This window comes from Orcinus orca, chromosome 11, assembly GCF_937001465.1.
Source record: "Orcinus orca chromosome 11, mOrcOrc1.1, whole genome shotgun sequence".
Classification (NCBI taxonomy): domain Eukaryota; kingdom Metazoa; phylum Chordata; class Mammalia; order Artiodactyla; family Delphinidae; genus Orcinus; species Orcinus orca.
In genome coordinates this window covers 42,502,941-42,519,509 of record NC_064569.1, presented here as the reverse complement: position 1 = coordinate 42,519,509, position 16,569 = coordinate 42,502,941, and the positions used below count along the sequence as shown (strand labels likewise).

Genomic DNA, 16,569 nt, shown 5'->3' with positions numbered 1-16,569 from the left:
AAATGAAACTGAGGGATATTAAACAAGATAATTGGCATCTACTCTTCAGGAAAGACTGAATAACTGTCCCAGATTAAGGAGCCTAAGGAAACATGACAAGTAAATGTCAGTCACAGATCTGGGGTTCTAATCCAGATTTCCTAATGTCTGGTCTACACCTATTTCTGACACCTTATCTCCATTATGCCAAGTGGCCACTGTTTATAGTATAGGAGAGGATGGCTTCCATTTCATTCAACATTTGTACAGCACCTATTTATGATAAGAATAGGATAGCTCTCAGGGGTCTGAAGGAGCTCACAGTCCAGCAGAGACAGATCTACAAACAGAAGTTACTTTAATAATAAAAGTAAGACTGTAATAAGTGCTACAAATGAGGTGCAAACGACATGGTATAAGAATACAGAGGAGGACTTCCCTGGTGGCGCAGTGGTTAAGAATCCGCCTGTCAATGCTAGGGGACACGGGTTCGAGCCCTGGTCCAGGAAGATCCCACGTGCCGCGGAGCAACTAAGCCCGTGAGCCACAACTACTGAGCCTGCGCTCTAGAGCCTGCAAGCCACAACTACTGAGCCCACGTGCCACAACTACCGAAGCCTGCATGCCTAGAGCCCGTGCTCCGCAACAAAGAAAAGCCACCGCAGTGAGAAGCCAGCGCACCGCAACAAAAGAGTAGCCCCCGCTCGCCACAACTAGAGAAAGCCCACGCACAGCAACAAAGACCCAATGCGGCCAAAACTAAATAAATAAATTTATTAAAAAAAAAAAAAAAGAATACAGAGGAGGGAAAACCTTCCTATCTGGAATAGAGAAATTCGGTGATGGGAGGAACCGGGGAAGTCCTCCCCAGAACGGCAATAATCACCCTTTAGTAGGTGCTCAATAAATGTCAGTATCTTTCTTCCCTTCACATTATGGCCCCAGCCTAACTTTCCTTAAGTTACACCAACCCCTCTGTTCCTGAACAGCGTGCCGTTTCATGCCACTGCTTTTTGCATCCGAAGTTCTCTCCTCCAGGAAGGGAATGCCCTGCCTAGAATGAAGGAAAGGTAACATGAAATGGAGCTCGGGAGAATACAAAGTATATGTTAACAGGCGCACGAACTGTGGAGGCCAGCCTCAGGCTCTGCATCTACAAAAAGGATTTAATAAGACTCATTTCATAAGGTTGTTGAACGGATTAAAAGGACATTCCTTCAAAGCTCTTAGCCTCACGACTAACACTGAACGAGCGCTGAGGCAACAGTCGCAGTATTTGTGGGTGCGCAGCGACCTTCCCCGCCCACCCCGCCCGGAGGGAGCCGCCCCTTGACCGGCCAGTCAGCGCCCAGGGCGCCCAGTGTGGCGTCCACGCTGCCACGTCGCCGCCTCCCACCCTCTCCACACCCGTATTTAGTAGCCCCTTACCCGGCACTAGGTACCGGGTTCACCGGGCCGCGCCCGACACGGCCTGCGTCCTTCGATTGGCTTCTACAGGTGCCTGTTGTCCTCAGCCGCTGCAGATTGGCCGGGGTGGGTGGAAAGGGGCGGGTCTCGGGGACCGTTGGAAGGGCGGGGACCCGGATGTGTGTGGTGGCGGCGGCCGAAGAGCTAGTGAGCGGAGCTCAGAGGCCTATGGATGAGGAGGACGCGGCGGCCCCGGTAGGCGGGGATCGGGGGCGGGGTCCCCGAGGCCTCGGGTCGGTCTCCACGGCGCCTGAGGCGGGAGGCTGGGGTCCTGGGAGGAGGCTTCGGAGTCAGGGGCGGGGTCTTGCGCTCTGGTCACTGGTCTTCCTCCCTGGGGACCCTCCTTGGCCCAGTGCAGGGCCTGGGGAGGCTGGGCGTAGTCACACTGACGGGCCAGGGCCCCTTTCCCCCGGGTCTCGTCTGAGTGATCGGGCTGTGCCCGGGGTGGAGGCGGGGCCCGGTATGGCCGCGCATGGGCGGCGCCAAGGCTGTGGGGTTCTAGGCAAGCAGATGCCCCTAGGTTGGGCGCCAACATCGACCTGGGGTCGAGCCCCCTGGCCGAGTGCCAAGGAGGCCAATTCTAGGGCTGCCCCACAGCTGCCTACCCTTTTGGTCACGCGGTGGCTTGTAGCTACTGCAGACGCGTGTAATATGCGCATTGGGATTGAATTCAGCCTAGCCGAGGCTTCCTAAGCCCCTGCTGTGTGCAAGGCACAGTCAGGCCTGGATGGAACCCTTGTCCAAGGGTTTGGGGGATGGGAAGAGAAAGTACCTCCCCTTTTTGTCGCTTTGGGAAAAATTCGTCCATTCATTCATTCATTCATTCATATGTTAGCGCTGTTAGTGGTTTAAATACCTGGGTCTTCCTACTCCACTCCATCTTCACTGCTACCGTCTTTGGGGATGCCATCTCTCATTGGAACAGCTGCAGCAGCCTCCTAATTAATTGTTTGCCACTTCTGTTCTTGCCTCTTATGGGATCAGTTTAGTCTCCAACCAACCGCCTGAATGAGCTTTACGATCTGATAAACCTTAAAATCATATAATTTTCTTGCATAAAACCCTCCAGAGCTTTCGCATCACACTTGAAATAAAATTCACACTCCTTAACATGGTCTGTAGGGCGTTGATCTGGCCCCTACCTTCCTTCCATCCTCTTCTGGTACATTCTCCCTCCCTCCCATTCCCTACACACTAGCCACCCGGCCTTTCTATTTTCCTACCATGCCAGCTGCCTTGCCCCTCGGGACCTGTGTCCTGGCTGTCCCTTCTGCCTGGGATGCTCTTTCTTGGGCTTGTTACGTGCCTGTCACCTTGTTATCTCATAGAGTTCACCCCATTATTCTTTATCAGAGCACTCTGCTTTTTCTTCCACTGTCTAACGTTGCCGTGTCTGTTTATTGCCTGTCATGCCTCCCCCAATAGAATGGAAGTGCTATGAGAACAGACATCCCATCCATCTTGTTCACAGCTGTATCCCTAGCACCTAGGACAGTAGGAGCACATAGTGGGAGCCCAGTAAATGTTTGTTGAATGAAAGGATGAGGGTGGGGACTGTTGAGGTCAATCTGGGCAACTGGCTTCAAGTCCAGTGTCCTCTCTGCATTCTGGGTGGAACAGGCTGAGGTACTTTGCTCAGCGCCTTGCTTCTTCCTCCTCAATATCCTTCTCCCCCTGGCAGGTTTGTTCTCATGAACAAGATGGATGACCTCAACCTGCACTACCGGTTTCTGAATTGGCGCCGGCGGATCCGGGAGATTCGAGAGGTCCGGGCTTTCCGATATCAGGAGAGGTTCAAGCACATTCTTGTAGATGGAGACACTTTGAGGTGAGTTTCGGGGAGTGCTTCCACATTTTCCTTTCTGTGCCAGATCTTAGAGACGAAAAGGGGCTTTTGCAAAGGCAGAGGACTGTCTGCATTGCACAGCGAGGGGTATGCTGTAAACCCTGGAGGCCTTTCCGAATGGAGCAGTATATGCTTCTTCACCCCGCACCCCCCTCTGCCTGTGTCTGTGGGTCCCTCTGTCCTAGTCTGCATTGGAAGCAGTCATGTCAGAGATGGAGGCTGCTGGGGTCTCCGGAATTGCCCAGCTGCCTTGTTGAAAGGACTCCAGTGAGTCTGTGCGATGCCGGGCTCTCCTGCCTGCATCTCTGTAGTTGGGATCGGTGAAGAATGGCCATTTCAAAGGCAGTGGATTTCCTGTTTTGTGAAGGACAGTCCTGTAATGCATCCTGCTTACTGCCTTCCAACCCTTTGGTTTGTGTGTTGTGTTTGTTTTCGCTCTATTTTCTGGCTTGAACCTTCCCCTGACTCCATCCGAGTCTAATTCTGTCACAAAGTTGTCACTGGAAGCGGGGGAGGAAGTAGTGCTATCTAGCCTGGAGACAAGAAAGCTGAGGAGTGGGGACTGAGTAACTGTCTTCCAATCTGCAAAGGGCTTTGGTCCCGAGGATAGAGACCAGCTGTTCTCCAGCTCCACCGAGGACAGAGCCAGAGGAAAAGGGCCGAAGCTGCAGCATGAGGGACTGAGGTTAGACAGGGTTGTGAGACCCCTAATAGGCAACTGAGGGAGGCTCCGCCTTCTCTTCCCCACCGGCAGTGAAGAAGCCAGGCTTGCATTGGTCTGGTGTGGGCTGGGCCCTGGCTGGAGGTGGCGGGTGGGGTGGGTGACCTCAAGTATCTTGTTATGGTGTTTGTGCAGATGTCCTGAAGTATGGCCTGATGGATTCTCTTCTGTGCTGGCCCTCACAGGGTGGGGGTTGGGGATGTTGAGGCCCTCCCCCCAACCCCTGGACTAGGCTGCTAATGGAACTTCCCCTTCATTCCTCCTTCAGTTACCATGGAAACTCTGGTGAAGTTGGCTGCTATGTGGCTTCTCGACCCCTGACAAAGGACAGCAATTATTTTGAGGTGATCAAGGCAGGGGGTGGGCAGAGCAGGGGGTGAGATGGTTAAGCTCCAAGGCGCTCTTTTACTGGGTTCTTGACTGGTCCTTTACATTTTCCATCAGGATTATCCTGTTGGCTGGGAAAAGGGCCCAGGATAGCATGGTGCCTAATCTGAGAGACACCCTAAAGTCCTTTCACCCTGTCCCTTCTGCTCTCCTGCACTTCACCTAGGTAGACTTTGACCCATGTCCTTTCCCACCCCCTAACCCAGGCCCAGCATCTACTCCATCTCCCATCTTTTTCCATAGCTTGGAAATTGTTTTCTAAGTAATTGTGGTAAAGTGGGCCCCCACTTTCCCCAGTTCTCCCTCTGAGTGCCCTGACTTTTTCTCTGATTCCCCTGTCTTTTGCTCTTTGAGCCTCAGCCCCCTTTGATGTCTAACTCCCCTCCTTGCTAACTGTGCCCTGCTCTCCTCCCTCCAGGTGTCTATTGTGGACAGCGGGGTCCGGGGTACCATTGCTGTGGGACTGGTCCCTCAGTACTACAGCTTGGATCACCAGCCTGGCTGGTTGCCTGACTCTGTAGCCTACCATGCTGATGATGGCAAGTGAGTTGCCTTTTGTGGAACCCGACCCCTTTCCTACGGATTTGGGAATCTTGGATATAATGGACTACCTCAGGGTGGCTTTGGCTATTCCTTCACTGGTCTTGGGGTATTTTCATAGACCTTTCTGATAGGGACAGGAAGGTGGCCTGTTGGCTACCCTTGGAGGTTTGCAGACTTAAAGGGGAGGGTGGAGCTCCCCCGAGAACATAGGTCGATGCCGTTGCGGAGTGATGGAAGCAGGAGCACTGGGGAGAGGTTGGGAAGCCGGGTTCGGGTCCTGTGTCTGTGCTGCTCTGTCCACAGGCTGTACAATGGCCGGGCCAAGGGCCGCCAGTTTGGGTCAAAGTGCAACTCCGGGGACCGGATTGGCTGTGGCATTGAGCCAGTGTCCTTTGATGTGCAGACTGCCCAGATCTTCTTCACCAAAAATGGGAAGCGGGTAAGTGGGACATCCTGAGTGGGATTTAAACGGCTTGAAGCTGTCCAGGGATTTGTGTGAGTAATAAGAAAGAGTCTGCTAGTTGGGGCTTGCTCAGGGCCCCACGGGCTTATTTCCCATCTTCTTCAGTTCAGCCTCAGATTCTCCTGGGGTCTCCTGCATGTAGGAGAAGATGCTCCCCACACCCAGGGGAAGCTGGGACATTCCCCAGGTGATGGACGCAGAGGGGCAGGTTTGTGCAGCGGAGGAGGGGCAGAAACTGTGGGGGACAGAACTGGTGATACGGGGGAAGGTTTTGAGCAGAAAAAAAGATGGGGAGATTATGACCTGGCTGCATAAGCTGGAGGTCCCTTGGGATTTTTGACTTGAATGCTTTTGGGGATATGTCCTTTCTGTGTTTCGTGTTCCTTATTTCACTTCTCCTTTCCTTCCCTCTTCAGAGAGAGACTAGTGATGGTGAAGGGATGGGATAAGAGCAAATAGGAGAGACCCCAGCTCTCTTTCTTCTTCTCCCCAGCCCCGTCTCCCACCCTGAGAAATTGCCTTCTCAGGCCTCCGCCGGCCAGCCTAGTGGTCTTCCTTCCTTAAGCACCTATGCTCAGCACTTTCCTGCTCCAGTCCACACTCACGCGTACCTAAAGTGTTTGCGGGGGGCGGGGGGGGGGGTTGACAAGAGACTTGTGTTTGCCTTTTAGCTCCGTGGGTACCTTGCTCAGCTAGCAGTACTCAGCAGCTTTTTATGCTTCTCTGTACCTCTGTTTTGCTACCTGTCAGCGTGTGTGATGATGACTGGTTGCATCATCTCAGAAGTCCCCTTGTGAGAATTAGATGAGCTGTGGAAAGGTGAGCCAGGCGGCAGCTCCCTCCCTTCCTCCCCCTCCCTCCGCTGCAGGTGGGCTCCACCATCATGCCCATGTCCCCCGATGGGCTGTTCCCAGCAGTGGGCATGCACTCCCTGGGTGAGGAGGTGCGGTTGCACCTGAACGCTGAGCTGGGCCGCGAGGACGACAGTGTCATGATGGTGGACAGTTATGAGGACGAGTGGGGCCGGCTGCACGACGTCAGAGTCTGCGGAACTGTAAGTAAGGGGAAGGGTAGGGCTGGGCAGAATCCCGGGGTCCACAGAAGCATGTCAGGATTGCTTAGAATAGGGAGTGAAGACATGGTCTTTTTAAAAATTACTTTATTTATTTATTTATTTTTGCCTGTATTGGGTCTTCGTTGTGGCGTGCGGGCTTTCTCTAGTTGCGGCGAGCGGGGGCTACTCTTCATTGCGGTGCACAGGCTTCTTATTGCGGTGGCCTCTCTTGTTGCGGAGCACGGGCTCTAGGTGCGAGGGCTTCAGTAGTTGCGGCACACGGGCTCAGTAGTTGTGGCTCGTGAGCTCTAGAGTGTAGGCTCAGTAGTTGCAGCGCACGGGCTTAGTTGCTCCGTGGCATGTGGTATCTTCCCGGGCCAGGGCTCGAACCCATGTCCCCTGCATTGGCAGGCGGATTCTCAACCACTGCGCCACCAGGGAAGTCCCAAGACAGGGTCTTTTGTAGCGTTTTGGAAAGTGGGAATTTTGTCAGGAGAGCCTGGCGTCCTGACATGATTCTTGAGTCCAGATCTGTGTTCTCCTTAGCGGTGGTCCTCTTTCCTGCCTTCCCTTTGTTTGAGAGCTCAGCCTAGTTGCTTAACCCTAGGAACGAGCAGTAGCCAGTAGCTCTCCTTTGCCTTCTTTGGTTCCTTCAGGCCCCCCACCCCCCACCCCATGCACGCTGCTGCCCTGCACGCCTGCCTTTGAGAGGCTGGGCTGACTTGGAGGCCGGATGCCTGGAACACCCTTTTGGCTTGATCCCAGCCCAGCTAGCACAGTTTTCCATTCTCTGCATTGTGGAGCAGGTGTGGTCACAAATCCCACTCATGCTGGGGAAGGTTCTTTGAGTTCTTTTTCGAGTAAGCATCAATGACAGTCTCTTCTGCCTTCCTACATTTTATAGAGGATGAGAATAGAGGCAGATAATGATTCAGTGAGAGTCCTTGATCCTCCAAAGCTGGCCTTTTTATACATCTCACCATACCTGCTTTAGTCCCCTGCCTAGATTTTAAACTTTCTTGGGAAGTGTATGGACCTTGAGAGAGGGAAATTCTTCATATCTACCCTCTGTGCCTCTTGCTGGTTTGGGAGTGAATGGTTGCTGACTTAGGGGTCTGGCCCTGACCTCTAGTGGGCTGCTCGGGCCTTCCACTTCGAATTGTCCCTCTGCGGCCCTCCCGCTCCTTCCCTCCTTCCCGGCTCAACCTTTTCCTCCACCCTCTGGCATTCTCACCCCAACCCAGGCTGTTTTCAACTCAGCCTTTGATAGCAAAACAGAAGCAGCGGGGGGTGGCGGGGGGGGGGGGGGAGTGGGTGGATTATGAGTAAGGCTCTCCACTCTGGAGTTCAAGGTGAGTCAAACACAAGGAAAATGGCAGAAAGTGTGGCCTCCTGCAGCTTCGGGCACTCTGCACCCCCTTCTGGCACTAGGGTCCAGGAGGCCTCAGATGCCCACTCCCTGACCTTCATCTCTCCTTTCTTTTCCCCTTCCACCATCATTTTGACAACATCTGCAGAGTTGAGCTTGGGACTGAGCCAGGGCAATGTCCCAGCTCTCATCCTTGACCTCTCCTCAAGAGTTTTTTCCTGGCACCCTTTCCCTGCCTGGACTTGTCCCGACTCTGCTCCCTGCTCCTCCCAGGCAGTCTTTTCTAATTGATGTGGAATCCTGTAGACATTTATAAATAGCCTTCCTTCCTCCCTGCCCTTCCCCCAGTGCCCTCAGGCCACACATTTAAGGATTTTTTTCTTTCTTGACTTAAGCTGTTCAGTGTAGCTCTTCTGTCAAACCCGCACCCCAGCTGGGGACAGCTGCCAGGGTAGGCACACTGCTCCCTGCGCACTTGCTTCTCTGGGGCAGCCGTGGGCATGAGCCTCCTGAGGGACGCAGGCTTCTCTTCTAGTCTTGCCAACTACCTCATCTTTCAAATGAGGGTGACTTACCCAGTTTCTGCCAGCCCCTCGGCCCCCCATCCACTCTTGCCTCCTGACCTTCTTGCCTCATCCTTTTTGTCCCTCTGACCATCCACTGTATTTCCGATCCAGCAGTCAGAGTGGTGTCAGCCTGGAGGAGCCTGGGAGAGGTCATTAGGCTGTGCCTGTGCCTCCTATTTCTAAAGATGTCCAGCACAGCTGCTTCTCCTCTCTGCCCTTCCTGTTTTTATGTCCCCCTCTGTGGGGAGCACTTCCCTGAGACCTCAGACCTCTGCTGTTGTTGCAGCCTGTCTCCTGCCCCAGGTGATGTTCCCAGGAGGACATGCCATAGAACCATAAAGGTCTGGAGGAGGCTTTGATGCCATCCTGTCCAGGTTTCTCAGTGCAGAGACTGTGGGCATCTTAGGTGAGACAGTTCCTTGATGTGCAAGCCATTTAGCATCCCTGGTTCCCAGACCCAGGATGCTGGTAGCTCCGACCCCACCCCCACCCCCTGCGCCCCAGTTGTCGTGACTGCCCGACATTCCCATATATCCTCTTGTACTGCTGAGAAAGCAGTCCCAGAGAAAAGTGAAGAGACTTGATCAAATGTCAAACAGCGAATTAGCAGCAGAACTAAGCCCAGATATTCATTCCTTGACCCCTACCCCAGCTTTTTCCACTGCCTGATATATGCTGCTGCCTTCTGCCCAGGCCCACTCTTCTGTAGCCAATCTCTCCTACTCGCTTCTCATAAGGTGAATCCAGAGTTCCTGGGCTTAAACTCCCATGTCCCTGGGGATTTCTCCCGTCTAGTGGCTTAGCCAGGGGCCTCCCAGGTGAGTTTACTTGGCTAGCTTGGAATTCTTTTACTCCTATAGCCCTTTCTCCCAGTTTTGTAGTCTCAATTATCCTCTTTTCTCCCTTCTCACTGGTTCTTCCCATACAGAAGAGTGAATTCAACTCCTGACCCTTTTTTTTCCTCCAGCAATTCATTATGAAAAGTTTCAAACATACAGGAAAGTTGAAAAAATAGCACAGTGAACACCCACTGTATCCCCACTATCTAGATTCGAGAGTTGTTAATATTTAGTTGTGTTTGTTTGATCTGAGGATCTATATATAGACAGACCGGCTCTTTCCAGAGGGAAGTCGTTCCCTGCTTCCTGTGGCCTCACTTTCCCCTCCTAAAGAGCGCCCCCTTCCCTGAGCTCCGGGATGCTGAAGAATTGCTGTTGCATTTGCTCAGGCATGGGGTGCTACCCCTCATTCCTGTCCCCAGGCCTTGCACAGTGAGGTAATGTGTCAAGGGGGGGGCAGTAGGTAGGGCTGGGGGATTAGACTCGTTCTGTCTTTGTTTCTCATTTCTGTTCATAGCTCCTCTAACAACTCCTTAGTGACGGGGCAACAGCCTTGGTACACAAAGTGGGGTGAATGAGGCCCCACCCTCTCAGGGGTCCTCCCCGGGCCCAACCCAGGAGGAGACCGTGTTGGGGCCTGAGCTGGCCGGTGGGGAGCATGTTCTTGGTTCGTGTTTCAGTTGCTTCTAGGCCCTCCGGGCACTGAGTCCTCCCTTGCTGCTGTCAAGAGGGATTAGGGTCTCTGCTAGCAAGAGGAGGAGGGCGGGTCGCAGCAGGAGAGGAGGTTGAGAAGGGCTACTGGTATGAGGGAGGGGGCGGGGTGCAGGAGGCTCTCTGCACTCTGGTCTGCAGCTCCGCTCTGTGGAGTTGACCTGTTTGGCCTCTCAAGGCTTCCGTTGTGTGTGGAGGGAGGTGGGGTGGGGAGGGGGTCTTGGGAGCCTTAAGGAAAGAGTTCCCCACCCCCACCAAAGATGTAAAGGAGCATGCCTGTTGATTGGGGGTATTGTTTGAGGAGAAATACTGGGAGGAAGACAGTTGGCCCCTTGGGATGGAGTCATCTGAGGAGTGTCCTGGGAGCCCAAGGGAGCATTCTAGTTGGGGGTAAGGGCTGAGGTGAGAGAACCTTTCCTTCTCTGTGACTGGCAGTTCCAGTCTGTTGTAGACTGTTAATGTTTAGGGAGCATGGGAACTTTGGGATATTCCAGTATCACTCCCATTTCCTGAGTCAGGGAAAGGCTGACGTGTGCATTTATCACCTACTGGGGGTCAGGCTCCAGGCTAAGCCCTTGACACTCACTTCACTTCATCGTACCCATATTTGGAGACGCGGGTAGTGGTACCCCTATTTTACTGATGAAGTATCTGAGGCTTAACGAAGTGAGAGTCACTTGCTTGAGTTTAGTGACTAGTAAGTAATAGGAGCTAGGATTTGAACCCAGGTCTGTTTGATTCTCTTTCAAACTAAGAAGTATCTTGGGAATTTCCTGGTGGTCCAGTGGTTAGATCTCCATGCTTCCACTGCAGGGGGCACGGGTTCGATCCCCAGTCGGGAACTCAGATCCCGCAAGCCCTGTGGCATGGCCAAAAAAATGTAGAAACTAAGAGGCACCTGAGGCACAGATTGAGGGACCAGCATCAAGATTCTAGCAACTCAGACTCTAGGTGCCAAACCTCTCATCTTCTCTAGGCTTCTACCAGCCCTAGTCTAAGGAGGGGAGGGGCGCGCTCAAGCAAGGATCTATCAGGGAGGCCAGGCTCTCCCCTACCTGCTCCTCTGAGTGCTCTGAGAAGGCTCCCAGGGCTCGGGAGGACTTTGCCCAGGGGCAGGAGAGTGGATGCAGAGGAACAGATGAATCCAGGGGCTTACACCCTAGGAGGTGGGTGCTTCCTCTCTTGAAGAGGTGGCTTGTGCACGGCCCTAGTCTTCCAGGCATTCAGCAGCCTGTCTGAGCTGCTCTGCGGGCTGGGGAGTGGGCTTTAGAGTCCCACGTTAGTGTGTTTCATCCTCCTGGCCTTTTAGCTTAAGGAACCATCCCCACCTATCCACAGACAAACCGGCAGCCTGCCCTCCTCTGGGCTGAGGCAGAGGGAATGGTTGGGCGGGTTTTTCCCAAGGATCAGGATCTGGGTCTGCTGTCTCTTGGCTCTGGAAGTGGAGAACACTGTGTTTCCTATGCAGAGGCCAGTTGGATGGAGTGGGTCAAGGGCAGCTGTGGGATCCCCCACCCAGTTCTGCAATGCAGGGTGGAGAGGTTGGGCTGGGGGCTGCTCGGATTGGGTGGAGTCTATGTTAGTTAATGTGCATCATACCACATCCCTCCGGGCCCTGTGGGGAGAGATGCAGAGGAGGAACCCAGGCCACGCCGAGAACATACAGAGGACCAGAAATAGAATGTAAACAGTGTGGGCCTTCATAATACCCAGGAAAATCAGAAGACCACCTGCAGGGGACCCCTTTCTGATGGAAGAAAGCAGTGTGAGATAATGGAGACTTGGGCTAGGAGAATGAATATCACAGAGCCAGTGTAGCCCGAAACATGTATGGTCCTGGCTGCAGGAAGGAGAGAAGAAAGTTGAGGTGGCCTCCTGTACACCTCTGGCCTTTCTCCTGGTGCCCCCTGTCCCCCGCCTCCAGTTCTCTGGGGAGGAGGGGAGAATGGGCTTGAGGTGACAGGGCTTCGGGGATCCAGGGCTGAGAAGGGGGCCGAGTCCCTCTCTTGCCTCCCTGAAGGGGTTGCTGAGGATGCAGCGCCTGCCTCTGCTGAAGACACATGGAGGCTTCGGCACTGGTGCAGGCGAGTGTGATGCCTTTCCTGTTCAGGCAGGAGTTCTTTGTGGGGTGAAAGGCCAGCGTCCCGAGGTTTGCCAGGGATAAGTGGAGGAGATCCTCAGGGAGTGAATTTTCTTCAGGGCCGGAGGGGTGGGAGGGTAGAACAAAGTCTTGAGGGGCAGTTTGGTTAATTAAAAAGGGATTAAGGAATCCCAGGTGATGCTGAGGGTGGGGGAAAGAGGGGATGGGGTTGAGTCACAGCCCTACTATCACCATGACAACTGATAAATAAATCCTCCCAGATCGGGGGTTGCCGCCCCATCATGCCCAGGCAGGATCACTGTGGGGCCGAAGAGCCCCAAGAGCCCATCAGTCAACTCCCCTCCACACCCCTGCTCCAGCTTGAAAGAGCCGTGAGGGGCTGGGGGCAGGAACGCCTGCCTTTCTAGCTTCTCTCTGCCTGCTCCCCTCCCTCGCATTAAATGAAGGAGAAGAGCTGGTTGTCCTCGGTTCCCTGGCTCCCCTCGACCCCGCTACAAACAGCTCTGTTCAAAGCCAAGTAAAACAAAGACCTTGAGAAATTATATCAGTCCCATCCCAGGCAGAACTGGCTTCTGGGCTCGTCTCCCCTCCCCCAGACGTCTGGAGTTGGCCCCTAACCTCTGCATCCTCCCTATCCGCCCGAGGCACCCTGAGAAAGCCATCAGGCTTCCTCTCAGCCTAGCCTTTGCCTCTCCTCTTCTCTGTGTTCAGAGCCCCTGGGTGGCCCTTTCCTGGAAGGGTGATTGAGGGAAGTGATGGCAGAGTGTACAGACCCCTGTGTGGTCCTGGCGCTCGGCCATCTGGATCGCTGTGCTGCTCTCGCCGGGTCCCCACAGCAAGGAGAGGGTTTTTGGCTCGGTAGGCAGGTGGGCGCAGCCTTTAGCAGGGGCTCAGCCCTCTTGCTCGTGCTGCCACCTCCACGCCCCTGCCCCCATCCCTGTTCTCCCATGCCTGCCTGGAACCCTGAGGCCCACTTTGTGCCTCCAGGATCCCTTCCCTTTTGGCCAGGGCTTTCTGTGAGACCCAGGAAAACTGGTCCCCAGATGGCCCTGGAACCAGGTTTCCAGGGGTGGGGTGCTAGCCTGCCCCCCACCCCTGGTTCTTCCCCCATAGCTACTGGAGTACCTGGGCAAGGGCAAGAGCATCGTGGACGTGGGGCTGGCCCAGGCCCGGCACCCGCTGAGCACCCGTAGCCACTACTTCGAAGTGGAGATCGTGGACCCTGGAGAGAAATGCTACATCGCCTTGGGGCTGGCCCGGAAGGTGGGCGCCAGTGCTGGCTTTTGGCCTGTGGAGCTGCTCAGCTCTGGGGCTGTTGGGCCGGGGCCCGGAGCTCTTGGGGAGATCAAGGGGCTGGGCTGCAGAGGGAGGTCTAACCCGAGACAGAACAGGCCGTATGTGCCTGCTGTGTGAGGGCACAGACCCCAAGTCACCTCGGAGCTGAGAGAGGGTCGTGAGCGCACCACACGCACCAAGGCCTGGATGTGGGGTGGGGGGCAGCCTGCAGCCCTGGCTGGGAAAGCCAAGCACCTTCCCACCTTCCCCTGCGACCTCCAGTGCCTGAAGGGGTGAGGTTGCCGGGGTGGGAGCAGCCATCTGGGTCGTAGCTTGTTTCAGAAGTGGTTCGTAAGCCACTCTCGCATCCTCTTTCCTGTGCGAGGTACCACAGCTTTCTTTTCTTGTCTTGGTGTAGGATTATCCCAAGAACAGGCACCCTGGCTGGAGCAGAGGGTCTGTGGCTTACCATGCAGGTGCGTGAGGGGCTGCCCTGGGGAAGCTGGGGGTGGGGTGGGGTATAGGGGCACAGGGACATCCATTTCCCTGACCCCACACTAGGGGCCTCGCCTTCAGCATCTGGCCCGAGAGACTTTCCCCTGCCGCTCTCTGCTCTCCCCCTCCCAAGCTGCTAGCGCTTTGTCTTCATCTGTGTTTTTCCTCCCAGCCCAAAAAGCCAGGGGAGCAGAACAGGGGTGGGGGATCTGGGCCCAAACTGGACATTCCAGGCCTCTGAGTTGGCTCCCTCTGCACCCTTCCTGCAGATTCTGCATTTTCTTTTTTTTTTGATCGGCTTGATTTCCTTTAGGGCTTCCTTTAGAAAGGAGGGGCTGTGAGTTCCTGGTCCCGCCTCTCCCTCCCCTCCCGAGGGCCCCCGCTCTCTGACCAGCTCCCAAGGGAGTTTCTCCCTTAGCCCCTTGAGGGGACAGATGTGTGTCTCTCTTTAATCTGGTGCCCTCATTCTCTCTCCTCCCTTCCTCAGGGCCAGCGAGGGAGGGAGGGACACTTCAGCTTTAAGCAGGGGCCGCTCTAGGGGCTGTAGGGTGTCGGCCCCTCCCTCAGGTGTGTGTCCTCTCCCCTCCCTCCGACAGATGACGGGAAGATCTTCCATGGCAGTGGTGTGGGGGACCCCTTTGGGCCACGCTGTTACAAAGGGGACATCATGGGCTGTGGAATCATGTTCCCCCGGGACTACATCTTGGACAGTGAGGGTGAGTGGGGTGACCATGGCCAACCAGGCTGGTCGGGCAGAAGGTGGGGGCAGTACCACAGGAGCTCAGGTTTCCTGGCCCCCAGGTGACAGTGATGACAGCTGTGACACAGTGATCCTGTCCCCGACCGCCCGAGCTGTCCGGAATGTCCGGAACGTCATGTACCTGCACCAGGAAGGGGAAGAGGAAGAGGAGGAAGAGGAAGAGGAAGATGATGGGGAAGAGATAGAACAGGAGCACGAGGGCAAGAAGGTGGTGGTGAGTGGGGTGTGTCTGGGGTTGGACTAGGGGTCTTGGGCCTCTGTGAGGTCTGGTGTTAGTACAAAAAGCAGAGCCCAGGGAGGGGAGAGGGGAAGCCCTGGCTGCTGTGGGCGTGGGGCTGCTGAGTGGGGAGACTGGCTGGGAGGCCGGTTTCCGGCCTCGGGACGCCCTCTCGTGGTCACCTCCTGCATCGTCCTCTGTCTCTCGCCAACGGTGGTGCGAGCTGGGAGTGACGCGGCTCAGGCCTGCGTAGCTCCAGCATCCTCAGAGGAGAGGCTAGAGCCTGCCTATCCCACTTTTCTCTTCCACCCCCAGGTTTTCTTCACTCGGAATGGCAAGATCATTGGGAAGAAGGATGCTGTCGTACCTTCTGGGGGCTTCTTCCCCACAATTGGGATGCTGAGCTGTGGGGAGAAAGTCAAAGTGGATCTGCACCCCTTGAGTGGCTAGGCCTTCTCCCCTGGACCTGCCCCTTCTCCCTCTCCTCGCCCTTTGCAGAGCCAGGTACCCCGTTCCTGACGCCCCGAGGATTTGCTTACCCAGCAGGCCCCAGGGGGTGTGTTGTCCCTCTGCCCTACCGGATCAGGCCCCTGCCAGGCTCCTCTGTGCCCATGTTTCTGACCTGGTGCTGCCCCTGTTGTTAGTCCCTGGGCGAGAGTTCCTGGCTGGACAGGAACCAGCCCAAAGGATGGTGTTGCTTCATGGGTGGGGCCCACTGGCTTTGGCCGTGGGCTCCCGCGTGCCCCTCCCACCCTGGCCCGTGTGAGGGGAGAGGAGTGAGCGCCCGTCTCAGCTGCTGTTGGGCGTGAGGCTTGGCAAGGGTGGAGCAGGACACCCCGTCCTCTGTTTACCGCAGGGCTCCTCTTCTCATCCTCTTTCCTGTTTCCTGTCCTCGTCGTGTGAAGCACTTGCCGCTGTCATCCCCCCGGGCTGGGCTGGGGGGGCGCTCTCTTGGGCCCTCTGTCTCCTTCCACTGACTGGTGTCCCGAGAAGACTACTCGAGGGTCTCCGTTCTTTCCCCTGCGAGCCAGCTTCCTCCCTCACTGCCTGCTCAGGCACCACAGTCCCCCCGAGAATGCGAGTCTCTGGCTTCCCCCAGCTGTACACACGTAGATGGTGTCCATGACATGTTTGATGGGGTGAGAGAGGGGCTATCAAATCGGGGAACTGGGGCCTTTGCTCCTGTCTCCCCCTTGCCCTCCTTGGCTCACCTCTGGCACCCGTCTCTCGTTCCTGGGGAGGCAGGCGGAGACTCCAGAGCCTGTCTCTCCCACGTGGTGGGGGCAGGACCCCAGAGCCCTAGCGAGAGCCCGAGGGCACGGGGCCCACGCTCCCCTGCCCTGCCTTGCCCCCGCCCCTGCTTGCTGCCTGTGCCAGTTGCCTGTTTCGCTTCAGTGTTTGATTCTAGCGCTTAACGTGTCCTCCGCACCAAGCCCTCCGGTCTCCCAGCTGCTTGACCCCTGTCCCCTCCTCAGTGACTTCTGGGAGGGAGAGGCCTTGGTTTGGGCAGAGTGGGCAGGGCTTGGAGAAAAGGGGTGAGGTGTTGTGCTGCTGGGGCCTCCCCTTCGGCCCTCCCTTCAGGCCCTGCACTATGATATATGAAATGTATGTACAGACCAGAGATGTTTATACAGCCAATAAAGATGGAGTTTCCATATTTATCAGTACGGCCGGGACAGGGGAATCCTTTCCAGTACAGGGGACCAGGGACAGGGCTGGAGGAGGGGGCGGCCCAGGGCACTTGCTCACCAGGCACGTGTGGACCAGTATGGGGCC

General features: G+C 55.7%; 1 protein-coding gene across 2 annotated transcripts; it reads left to right on the top strand.

Annotated features, from left to right (window-relative positions):
* Positions 1-1,507: 1,507 nt before the first annotated feature.
* Positions 1,508-16,460, top strand: SPRYD3 (SPRY domain containing 3). Of its 2 annotated transcripts, XM_004274277.3 has the most exons (11): positions 1,508-1,641; positions 3,128-3,274; positions 4,282-4,357; positions 4,819-4,943; positions 5,247-5,382; positions 6,275-6,460; positions 13,160-13,309; positions 13,740-13,797; positions 14,413-14,532; positions 14,618-14,790; positions 15,109-16,460. In XM_004274277.3, exons 1-11 carry the CDS (start codon positions 1,619-1,621, stop codon positions 15,241-15,243), a joined length of 1,329 nt encoding a protein of 442 aa, XP_004274325.1. In that variant the 5' UTR covers positions 1,508-1,618; the 3' UTR covers positions 15,244-16,460. The 2 variants fall into 2 exon arrangements, with proteins under 2 accessions (XP_004274325.1, XP_033292100.1); XM_033436209.2 differs by lacking the exons at positions 1,508-1,641; positions 3,128-3,274 and adding an exon at positions 3,896-3,977.
* The last annotated feature ends 109 nt before the right edge of the window (positions 16,461-16,569 follow it).

What these genes read in the sequence shown, in the direction of transcription:
- SPRYD3 (XM_004274277.3), top strand. Translation starts at nt 1,619, where the DNA reads ATGAGGAGGACGCGGCGGCCCCG. An exon ending in GTAGATGGAGACACTTTGAG is followed by an intron (nt 3,275 to 4,281) that starts GTGAGTTTCGGG and finishes TTCCTCCTTCAG; the next exon opens with TTACCATGGAAACTCTGGTG. An exon ending in CTACATCTTGGACAGTGAGG is followed by an intron (nt 14,533 to 14,617) that starts GTGAGTGGGGTG and finishes CCTGGCCCCCAG; the next exon opens with GTGACAGTGATGACAGCTGT.